This window comes from Mytilus galloprovincialis, chromosome 7 (assembly GCF_965363235.1).
Source record: "Mytilus galloprovincialis chromosome 7, xbMytGall1.hap1.1, whole genome shotgun sequence".
In the NCBI taxonomy this organism is placed as follows: domain Eukaryota; kingdom Metazoa; phylum Mollusca; class Bivalvia; order Mytilida; family Mytilidae; genus Mytilus; species Mytilus galloprovincialis.
Window position 1 is genome coordinate 84,966,208 of NC_134844.1, and position 12,910 is coordinate 84,979,117.

General features: G+C 33.3%; 1 protein-coding gene across 1 annotated transcript in view; it reads right to left on the reverse strand.

Annotated features, from left to right (window-relative positions):
• The window catches only part of LOC143084295 (uncharacterized), a 42,597-nt gene extending 31,821 nt beyond the window's left edge, over nucleotides 1-10,776 (reverse strand). Inside the window, exons 1-2 of the mRNA XM_076260706.1 lie at nucleotides 8,699-10,776; nucleotides 6,909-7,138 (exon numbers count right to left, since the gene is read on the reverse strand). Of these exons, the coding sequence (XP_076116821.1) occupies nucleotides 6,909-7,138; nucleotides 8,699-8,915 (447 nt within the window). The 5' untranslated portion in view covers nucleotides 8,916-10,776. The remainder of the gene's footprint in view (nucleotides 1-6,908; nucleotides 7,139-8,698) is intronic.
• Nucleotides 10,777-12,910: the final 2,134 nt, after the last annotated feature.

Here is a 12,910-nt window from a genome sequence, read left to right on the forward strand (position 1 = left end):
GTACACCTTACAGTCCTTCCATACACCGAATATACTAGCCCTTTTGCTTATAGTATCTGAGATATGGACTTGACCACCAAAACTTAACCTTGTTCACTGATCCATGAAATGAGGTCGAGGTCAAGTGAAAACTGTCTGACAGGCACGAGGACCTTGCAAGGTACGCACATATCAAATATAGTTATCCTATTACTTATAATAAGAGAGAATTCAACATTACAAAAAATTTGAACTTTTTTTTCAAGTGGTCACTGAACCATGAAAATGAGGTCAAGGACATTGGACATGTGACTGACGGAAACTTCGTAACATGAAGCATCTATATACAAAGTATGAAGCATCCAGGTCTTCCACCTTCTAAAATATCAAGCTTTTAAGAAGTGAGCTAACACCGCCGCCGCCGCCGCCGCCGCCGGATCACTATCCCTATGTCGAGCTTTCTGCAACAAAAGTTGCAGGCTCGACAAAAATGATATACAATTCAAACATGAAAGACTAATCCATCAGTGCAAAGAAAGTCCTTAGCAACTGTGCTAGTTTTTACGCTAGTCCTTGTTGAAGTTTATTTTTTTGGCCTGAACATTAAAATTATCCAACGACGTCATTGTCTACAGTAGCGTCGCCACAACTTCTACATCGCAACTCTATTATACTGTACAATGTTGGAGTAATTTCGTGCGTGTGTATTACCCATCTTCGTATGTATTACAAATCATCTAGCCTTATAAATTGATAAGGAAATAAACTAACTAATTTTAAAGAATATTTCTGTCGCAAAAACATGTAAGTTTGTAATTAAATTTACCGCAAATGAAAGACAGTTACTGTAGACTTAAACAATTTAACTTCATCTTTAAACAATTTAACTTAATCTTTTCTAAATAAGAGTGGTTTCCGCACCTTTTTTAATGCTTGCATGCATTGTTAAATTTTTTATGAATCAAATATCGAGTTTGAATTTGTCCCGGTTAACACAGTGTTGTAAGAATCAATTGATTGGTTTTAATATTAGGATCCGGTATACACCTAGTTTTCAATCTTACTTCTGCATGTTTGTATTTAAAAAATTAGACCTAATTTCTATAAAATTGAGAGTGGAAATGGGGAATGTGCCAAAGAAACAACAACCCGACCATAGAAAAAAACAGCAGCAGAAGGTCACCAACAGGTCTTCAATGTAGCGAGAAATTCCCGCACCCGGAGCTCAAACTGGCCTCTAAACAAAAATATACTAGTTCAGTGATAATGAACGCCATACTAATTTCCAAATTGTACACAAGAAACTAAAATTAAAATAATACAAGACTAACAAAGGCCAGAGGCTCCTGACTTGGGACAGGCGCAAAAATGCGGCGGGGTTAAACATGTTTGTGAGATCTCAACCCTCCCCCTATACCTCTAGCCAATGTAGAAAAGTAAACGCATAACAATATGCACATTAAAATTCAGTCCAAGAGAAGTCCGAGTCTGATGTCAGAAGATGTAACCAAAGAAAATAAACAAAATGACAATAATACATAAATAACAACAGACTACTAGCAGTTAACTGACATGCCAGCTCCAGACTTCAATTAAACTGACTGAAAGATTATGATTTCATCATATGAACATCAGGCACAATCCTTCCCGTTAGGGGTTTAGTATCATACCATCATAACATATATGAGAAGAACATAACCCGTGTCATGCCAACAACTGGTTTCTGCATATTTTCTGCATATTTTCATATTCGTCATTTCTGCATGGTGATAATCTGAGGAATTGCACACACAATTTAGCCTACATTATAAACTTATTTCATTACTCTTGTTGACACACATGCTCGTGACGCAATTCTGCAAAAAATATTTTATTTTTATCAAATTTCCCGTCTTGATCAATTTCCCTTTTATCTAACTAAATGACAAAGAATGATGTAATGTTTGCTGAATGGAATAGCTTCAGTAACATAAGAAAATATTTGTTTGTTCCAGGCATTACATGTATTTGTTAAAAATCCACATACACAGATTTAATTTGATTGATTGATTGTTGGTTGCTTAACGGACAGTGGCAAATGTTTCATGCATGTTCAGGACGAGAACAAGTTAACAATAAACATGATAAATACAATAGGAAGTTTTGCACATAACAGAAGCCATCCAGGATAATGGTCTAGGAAATTTGGAGTGCCACTGGAAAATGGGGGTATATTGGATAGGGACAGAAATTTTGCCGTGCAACAGGCCACCTACGGACCCCTCAAAGAGTTGTTGCAAGGGTTCTTAATGTGTAAAGAGCGTGGCCCTCTCTTTACACGAGACATCCAAACAGATGCCCCACTTCAGCAAGCGTTTTACTGGTGGTCGGGAGAAGACCAAATGACCATATTTCGTTTCCCCAGTCACCCTTGGGGTAACAAGGATTTAAACAATAAGCATAATGCATACTATGGCTCTTTAACTATCTTGGTTCTTATACATTCGTGGCTTTCAAATGTTGGACCTTTAGTGTTCTTTATCAAGGTTAATTCAGAAAAGAGCTTCGGACGCTTGAAATTTAAAACGTGTTTATTTCATTTAATCTTCAGAATTTTTTAGACCGCAATGAGGTTAAAAAGATGTACTTGTTTATACATTTTAACAAAATAGAAAAGATCAGAGTATTTGGTATAACTTCCCGTCACAGATATTTCATATCTGTACATCTAAAATGAAAACATACACCTAATATGATACTTTTGAGATCTACGTACCTAGTGCAATTACGACAGGAACATACATAATATTGTGCATAGGGTATTGCTTTAGCAATGTATATACGGGTATAGTGTAATGCTTTAAATTTAACTGGTGTAAAATTAATGATATAAAAATGAACCAAAGGCGACCCTACAAGAATGAATCATGTTCGATGCTTTAAAATTTTACCTAATGAAATTATATAAGAATGTACTCGTGTAATGCACAGAGATTATTCATAATGTATTGCTACACGGGTTTACCTAGCGTAGAGCAATACCAATATAGCCTCTGCATAATGCAAATGCATAGCTTTGTCCTGCGTCGTCGTCGTGCGAATACTTTGTTTTCGCACTCTAACTTTAGTAAAAGTGAATAGAAATCAATGAAATTTTAACACAAGGTTTATGACCACAAAAGGAAGGTTGGGATTGATTTTGGGAGTTTTGGTCCCAACATTTTAGGAATTAGGGGCCAAAAAGGGCCCAAATAAGCATTTTCTTGGTTTTCGCACTATAACTTGAGTTTAAGTGAATAGAAATCTATGAAATTTTGACACAAGGTTTATGACCACAAAAGGAAGGTTGGGATTGATTTTGGGAGTTTTGGTTCCTACAGTTTAGAAATTAGGGGCCAAAAAAGGGCCCAAATAAGCATTATTCTTGGTTTTCGCACAATAACTTTAGTATAAGTAAATAGAAATCTATGAAATTTAAACACAAGGTTTATGACCATAAAGGGAAGGTTGGGTTTGATTTTGGGAGTTTTGGTCCCAACAGTTTAGGAATAAGGGGCCCAAAGGGTCCAAAATTGAACTTTGTTTGATTTCATCAAAAATTGAATAATTGGGGTTCTTTGATATGCCGAATCTAACTGTGTATGTAGATTCTTAATTTTTGGTCCCGTTATCAAATTGGTCTACATTAAAGTCCAAAGGGTCCAAAATTAAACTAAGTTTGATTTTAACAAAAATTGAATTCTTGGGCTTTTTTGATATGCTGAATTTAAACATGTACTTAGATTTTTGATTGTTGGCCTAGTTTTCAAGTTGGTTCAAATCAGGATCCAAAATTATTATATTAAGTTTTGTGCAATAGCAAGAAATTTTCAATTGCACAGTATTCACCAATAGCAAGAAATCTTCAATTGCACAGTATTGTGCAATAGCAAGAAATTTTCAATTGCACAGTATTGTGCAATAGCAAATATTTTCAATTACTCAGTATTGCGCAATAGCAAGAAATATCTAATTTCAATTTCAATTGGAGTTATCTTTCTTTGTCCAGAATAGTAGTTGAATCAACTTAAATCTTTGTTTTATACAATACAGATATATAAATAATATTTCAATTGGAGTTATCTTTCTTTGTCCAGAATAGTAGTTGAATCAACTTAAATCATTGTTTTATACAATATACATATATTCACTTTTTCTACCAACTGATAAATTAAAACAATCTTTACCATTCAGTGATAACAAGCACTTTATTTTACATTTTAATATTTTATGATGTATTTAAATGAGTAGTTATTGTTTCAAACTCCATTAGAAATTTGAATTGAGATCAGTTTTGAAAAAAGGGAAAGGGGGATGTGAAAACAAATGGGGGTGGGGGGTTAAATTTTTCTCATTTCAGATTTCATAAATAAAAAGAAAATTTCTTCAAACATTTTTTTGAGAGGATTAATATTCAACATCATAGTGAATTGCTCAAAGGCAAAAAAAATATTTTAAGTTCATTAGACCACATTCATTCTGTGTCCGAAACCTATGCTGTGTCAACTATTTAATCACAATCCAAATTTAGAGCTGAATCCAGCTTGAATGTTGTGTCCATACTTGCCCCAACCGTTCAGGGTTCAACCTCTGCGGTCGTATAAAGCTGCGCCCTGCGGAGCATCTGGTTTTTAAAGGTCAAAATATAGGGCTGTGCAGCATATTTTCAACGTTTATATGCACTGAACTTCTTCAGAGTTTAAACTAACACTAATTTTCTTAAGTACCCCTACCTTGAATGAAAAGTTACCACAGATTTCAAAGTAAACAATATGCACATGTTTATTTACTGGTAACATTCCAAAGTTATGTGTCTGTGAGATGGAACATAGAGAGCATAACTGGAAACTAGTATGTAAACAAAATTAATTTTCTATGAATAATCAAGATCTCCCCAAAAGAGGCGTGTTTTGAGAAACAGCTGTATTTAACAAAGTGCAACCTTGAGTAATTCAGATAATTTCTATGAGGTTTTAGACAGCATATAGGCGTGATTGTTGGATTCATGATAGACCGCAAAATGTGGTTTCTCTTTCGTGTGTCCTTTCTTGGCGTAAGGGAAATAACTTGCGTAACTAATGACGAACGTTCATTGATGAGTCTTTTGTAGACGAAACGAGCGTCTGGCGTATATACAAAATTTAGTCCTGGTATCTATGATGAGTTTATTTAATCCCTATTCCGCTAGAGGCGTGTAATTACGTACACGTTGCCTTAAGTGATTATCACGAGTTGGTTGATCGTTATGGAATATTCGTTTCAAATATATATGATAGAAAATATGTTCCAAACGTCGTAACTACAATCCAGTCCCTTTTTCAGGAATGTTACCCACTGAATTAGACTTGTTACCAGGTTTTTACTAGCATAAGCAACACGACAGGTGCTACATGTGAAGCAGGATCTGCTCAACCTTCCGGAGCATCTGCGATCTCCCAGTTTTTGTCGGGGTTCATGTGCTTATAGTCTTTAGTTTTCTATGAAGTGATTTGTGTACTATTGTTTGTCTTTTTATTCTTTAGCCATTCGCACAATGATTACTTTAAGGAGATAATATAAATATTTAATATAACATCACGTAAACACATGAAATCCTCTTTACTGAAGAAAAAAAACAATGTTGGACTGTGTGAAAATAAAATAAACAGGAATGAAGACTTTCCTATGGAAATTCTTGTTATTCTTTAAATTTCTGGTCATTTTTGCAATTTGTACTTCAAAGTCAATTGAACATGAATGAGGGAGCATGGCCAACCAATATCCATTGACATGAGATGTGTCAATGCTTATACAATTGCTTACCAAATATCATACATAGACTTAGGCCAAATAAAAATATATGTGTGGTTCCAGTGACCCTACCTTCCCTACTTTTTCAGCTTAAAAATAGCCTACCCTAAAGATTTTATTGTCATTTTTCATTAAGCACTGTTAAAGTCAGAATGTTGCTCCCATAGACTCAATGTAAAAAAAAACATAAAATTAAAAAAAATCCCTACCTACCTACCCTAACTTTTTCTCAGATTTAACTGGAACCACACATACTTTTTTTATTTGGCCTTATCATAAGACGTTCCACTTGAACTAACCATACTAACCTAATCACAAACCTTAACATGTAAACTATGTTAAGTGAATAGACCAAGACAAAGGATCAAATTATCTCCATGGAAATTAGATGTGTCAATGATTATACAACTGCATACCAAATATTATTGATTTACCTTTAGTAGTTCCCTATAAACTGATTTAATCACAAACTATGCAAAACTGTTGACGCTGCCATAATCATAAATACACAGATAAATTCAGCATATTGAAGAACCCTAAGAATTTAATAATTTGAGTTAAACCACATTCTAATTGGCCAAGAAATAAGCAAATGATACAAAGTATTAGAAAAGTAAAAACCGATAAAAAATATATACAAAAAAGAAGCAGGAAGTCAAATGAATCCTGCAAACGATATTGACGAAATCTCAGAGGGATTGGAATACTTCAAGCTTTGCATTGTCAAGGACAGACAAATAATTGATTTCAAGACATGCAATGAACAATAAATACGGAAAAATAAAATGCTACAGTTTTGTGAAATTAGAAATATATATTTTTTTTTAGTTTGCTACACTTTATTTACTTTTTTGTGCATTTATCTGATGATTTTATGTCAAACAAATGCAGTTTAATACAAGAGCACAATTTGTAGAAGTGGTTTTCACAAACTTGTATGAAATCATGGATATGGTAAGTTAAAAAAATATGATGTCCAATCCTGGATTGGCTATTTTAATAGATTTACTGTCAATTTTAATGATTGTATTGTTCTTGTATTCAATGTTCTTAATTTTCTGTACACAATCATTTAAATACATGCAATATTCTATAATCATTGATACATATGTAACACTTACATCAGATATATTACTCCATGCTGTATTGAAATCAGCAGTGGCTATTTTGTTACTATCATGATGAGCTAATTGATTTCTGTACCATTTAATCCTTGCAAGATCAGCTCCTGGAGTTGTCTCCACTGGTAGTGGAAGTTTGTCAAATCCATTGATTGGCTTAATAATAGATGTCAAGTTTCTAATCAAGCAAATCATCAATGTTACGTCAAAAATTGTTGAATCAGGTACACCTGTAACATCAAAGTATTAGAATAATGCACACAAAAAGTATCAAAATCAAATTAATTAGAAACAGGTACGCCTATAACATCAAACGTGTTACAAACAATTAGCCATTGAACATCTTCAGTTAGTATCGTCCTAAAATTGAGAATTGGGCATTTTGTTAAATAACACCAAAAACAGTCAGATGTACATTGGCTTACAGATATGTACACTTTTCAATGATTCTATACCATGTATAGACCAAATACAATATTTGAACAAATACACAATATACATGTAGTGTCTATTACCAGCTAAAATTTAATGATTACATTAGATGTATGTTTCATTATTATATAGTATTTTGATTGACTAACAGCAATCTCGCGTCAATCCTTTTAACACGAGCGAAATAAAGAACTGCGCCTTGGGTGTATGATACTCCGGCACTTTTTCAACGAATAAAATTACATTACTCCTCAATGTCATATCAAAACGGTATAAAAATAAACAACTTAAGGAAGGTTATTTTGATAGACATAAACCAATCACAAAGATTTAAGTAAATTGCTCAAAGCAATTTTTGAGTTATTGTCCCAAAAATTAGCAAATTCCCCTTTTTAATGAATAACATCCTATTCCTTATAAATGTTTGAAGTTTTTATAAAAATCAAGAGACCTCATGTCAATAGATATAAACAATTCACCAAAATTGTATATGAATTGGTTAAATCATTTTATGAGTTATTGTCCGACATGTTGATGACGGACGGACAGACTAACACAACAGATGGACATACAGACAAACAAAGGTGTAGCATAATACGTCCGGAAAACGGTCGTATATTAAAAATCTCACAGTTGTAAGTTCAAGATGGCTTTAGCCAGGGTTTAGCAGAATTGATGGCAAGAAATTGATCACACATGCTTTTTCTGTATGCCTTTTTGTGTGTTTTGGTTACATATGACGTGGCTCTGTATATTTTTTTTTGTGTTTTTGGTCTATGATAGTTTCTGTATTTTTGTCTTTCGTTTTTTTCTAATGGGCTTTGTCTGTGTTCCTTTTCGTGTCTTTTTTTATGTGACGTGGCTTTGTACTTATTCATCCGGCCATTGTGTTATGGTAATTTTTTGTTTTTATATCTGTTTGTTTTATAGTGATTAAGATATCAACACAACGTTGACAGCTGTACCCCTGTTATTGACATTTTTACCTATTATGTATGTTAGTTTTGTTCACACATGGTTGTCAATGTAATTGACTTTTATACAACTGTAATACAAGTTAGAGGTTTATCTATCTGTAAACCAATGTAAAATCCACCATTTTGTACACAAGAAAATGTCTTTACCGCGTCCAGAATGACTGATAGTTGTTGTTCATTGGTTTAGTGTGTTCTGATGTTGCCATTTTATTAGAAACTTTCCGTTTTTGAAAATTCCTTGGAGCTCAGTATTTTTGTGTTTTACTATGAACTTTATATTCAACATAGGATTGTTGTTGGGATTTTTGCATTCATATATATATTAACAGTTTTTAATACAAACTATATATATGTGTTCCTTATAAGTCAATTTAAACATACCATTTGTTGGAAACAAACAATTCCACTGTGCCTGGTTTAAAACTCTTCTGAATTTCAAGTTATCAAGAGTATTGTAGTTAGTATTGAGCGTTGAAGGTAGGTAGGTAGGTGGAAATGTTCTGTCAAAATAAGTACGAATTGCTCTGGGTGCCACTCCTTTCAATAACAAAGCTAATCGAACATAATTCTCTTCTTCTTCCGAAAGTGGTGCCATCATTTAAAAATCTTCGTTTGTACAATTGCAATGTATTACATTCTCCAGTTATGGTCAATCCCTTCCTGTAAAAAAACTAGAGGCTCTCAAGAGCCTGTGTCGCTCACCTGTTAATGTGTTTACTGATGTCGGCCATCTTCGTTGGTAGGCGGGGTCATTAGACACTTTTTTTTTAAATAGATACCCTAGTACAATGTATTATGATTGTAGCGAAGTTTGGTTAAATTTGGACAAGTCGTTTTAGAAAAGATTTTTATACAAGTTACAAAAATGACGAAAAGTTGTTCAATATGGACTATAAAGGGCAATAACTCCTTAAGGGGTCCTCTTACAATTTTGATCATGCTGACTTATTTGTAGATCTTACTTTGCTGAACATTATTGCTGTTTACAGTTTATCTCTATCTATAATAGTATTCAAGATAATAACCAAAAACTGCAAAATATCCTTAAAATCACAAATTTTAGGGCAGCAACCCAACAACCGGTTGTCCGATTCAACTCAAAATTTGTAAGGGGATATATCTTATTCTGATGGACATTTAAATGTTGAAAGATTTGCCCTAAATGTCTTAGTTTCAAAGATATAAAGCAAAAACTGCATTTTACCACTATGTTCTAATTTTAGCCATGTCGGCCATTTTGTTTAGTAGGCTGGGTCATCGGACACATTTTTTAAACTATAAACCACAATGATAATTGTGGCCAAGTTTGGTTAAATTTGGCACAACAGTTTTGGAGAAGAAGATTTTTAGAAAAGTTACAAAAAATGACGAAAAGTTGTTAAAAATTTACTATAAAGGGCAATAACTCCTTAAGGGGTCAACTGACAATTTTGGTCATGTTGACTTATTTGTAGGTCTTACCTTGCTGAACATTATTGCTGTTTACAGTTTATCTCTATCTATAATAATATTCAAGATAATAACCAAAAACAGCAAAATTTTCCTAAAATTACCAATTCAGGGGCAGCAACCCAACAATGGGTTGTCCAATTCATCTGAAAATTTCAGGGCAGATAGATCTTGACCTAATAAACAATTTTACCCACGTCAGATTTGCTCTAAATGCTTTTGTTTTTGAGTTATAAGCCAAAAACTGAATTTTACCCCTATGTTCTATTTTTAGCCATGGCGGCCATCTTGGTTGGTTGGCCGGGTCACGCCACACATTTTTTAACTAGATATCCCAATGATGATTGTGGCCAAGTTTGGTTTAGTTTGGCATGGTAGTTTCAGAGGAGAAGATTTTTGTAAAAGATTACTAAGATTTACGAAAAATGGTTAAAAATTGACTATAAAGGCCAATAACTCCTAAAGGGGTCAACTGACCATTTTAAATATGTTGACTTATTTGTAGATCTTACTTTGCTGAACATTATTGCTGTTTACAGTTTATCTCTATCTATAATAATATTCAAGATAATAACCAAAAACAGCAAAATTGCCCTAAAATTACCAATTCAGGGGCAGCAACCCAACAACCGGTTGTCAGATTCATCTGAAAATTTCAGGGCAGATAGATCTTGACCTGATAAACAATTTTACCCATGTCAGATTTGCTCTAAATGCTTTGGTTTTTGAGTTATAAGCCAAAAACTGCATTTTACCCCTATGTTCTATTTTTAGCCATGGCGGCCATCTTGGTTGGTTTGACGGGTCACGCCACACATTTTTTAAACTAGATACCCCAAGGATGATTGTGGCCAAGTTTGGTAGAATTTGGCCCAGTAGTTTCAGAGGAGAAGATTTTTGTAAAAGTTTACGGACGACGGACGACGGACGACAGACGACGGACGCAGGACGACGGACGCCAAGTGATGAGAAAAGCTCACTTGACCTTTCAGGTCAGGTGAGCTAATAATATAACTACACAAAATAGCCTTGAGAGTGCTTAAGGTTCATGTGGACCCTTTGTCTAAAATGACTGCATTTTTAACTAAAAATTTACTCTGAGTACAAACTTACCTGTACATAAAGGATGCCCTAGATATATAAAATTCAAATGCATTTTATGGTTTATAATATCTAAAAGTAAGCTGAATTGTGCTTTGTACTTTTATTCGTCCCTACAGAAGATAGTGAAATAAACAAACAGTTGTGTCTCACTTGATATAATCCATTCAGGTACAAAGTTCAGATTATTGTCCCTCTATTGTCCCTCTCAATCAATAGAGTTCACTTAAAGTATTACTAATGGAGAAGTTCTGAAACCTCTTTCCACAATTTTGTTCATTTTGGCACCTTCTGGAGGAATGAAAATAATGCCACTGAATGCACTGCAAATTACAGTTTAATTCTAAATTTTAAAAAAGAGAAACACATATTTTAATTTTCTTTATACATTGTATAGAGCATGCTACGCTTTAACATTTTCCACTTAGGTTTGTCTGTACTCAGAGTAAATTCTGAGATGAAAATGCATTCACTTTAGTCGAAGAGTCCAAATAAACCTTAAAGCTATATATTACCTTATTTTCATATCGGTTATTTTTTTTACTCGTAAAGTCAAAATGTAGAAAAACATTGTTTATGTGCTTGTGTGCATACCATGCATCCATATATCTTACGGCAATGTATTGCCTGCTTGTGAGAAAGTTGCTCCCCTTTATGTATGTTATAAACCGTAGTTATACTTTTGTTAATTAGGTTGATAATATTGTCCCAAACCAAATCTCCTTGTTTTGATCCTGAGAACATAAGGCGCGTGATGTTATTGATCAAATAATAATATAAAACTTTATTGGATGGAGAGTTGTCTCATTGGCACTCATATCACATCGTCTTGTATCTATATATGAAATCTGATATCAAATAGAAAACAAACGTTCTAGCCAAATAAACAGAAGCCAAAAAAGACATGTTCCAATATCATCGGCGTATACATATACAAAATTTAGTCCTGGTATCTATGATGAGTTTATTTACTGGGAGTTAAAATCACCGTTTTCTTTCAAGATCAAAGCTTTAGAATAGAGACATATTACTGGTATCAAAATTTTTACCTTCAAACAAAGGGAATATTTAAAGGATTATTTTTAATTGAAATAAATGCTCAATTTTATTTTTCGCTACACGAATTTCATAAAATGTGTTTTTTTAATATATATATATGTCGTGTACAAGTTGCGATTTTGTACAGGTTATAACATGTACAAAAATATTGTACATGTTATAACTTGTATAATGCAAAAATACAAGTTATAACATGTACAAAAGTACCTCATACATGTTATAACCTGTACAAAATATTGCTTAAAATTGGTTTTAACTTGTACAAAATTTAAAATAAATCTTAATGAAGTAAAATATACATTTAAATTCACCAATGCATAAAGAACAACAATAAATAGGCCAGAACGTGTCTTTTTTTTTGTAGAGGACAATGATCACAAAGTTTCAGAAATATATGTTTCATGACTTATGTTGGCAAAATGTGTTTTCATGTAATTGTATGTTTTATGCATTCCATCATGGCTTAAATAAGTGTGAAACTATTTACTAAAAGCTTGCATTCCTCAATGACAATTATACATTAGATACTAGTAACTAAATTCTTCCAAAAAGTTTAAGAACGATTCCTAATAATTTTGGGAAATACTCCTCCCTCTCGTTTTTATAGCATGCAAAGACTAAAACAATGTCTTATATGCTTACTCTGTAAAAGCAAGAGAGCTGAAATAGTTTTCATTGGACCACGCTTCATTATCAATATCTTTGGATCTACTCTTCAACATTTTTGGCCTTCAGCATGACTTATGTAAATTTATAACTCAATTTTTGTTTATAAACTATAAGATCATTGCATGAGGCGAATGTCATTTTGATGTTTTAAATATATATCCTCTACTTTGAAAGCATGTATTTGTGGCCTTTAGATGTTGTCTGCTCCATGGGCGGGTTGTTGTCTTTGAGACACATACCCCATTTCAATTCCCAATTTTATTTGTAGACACATCTATCCTGGCTATCCTCTTATGTCTTTTAGTGTCAACTAGA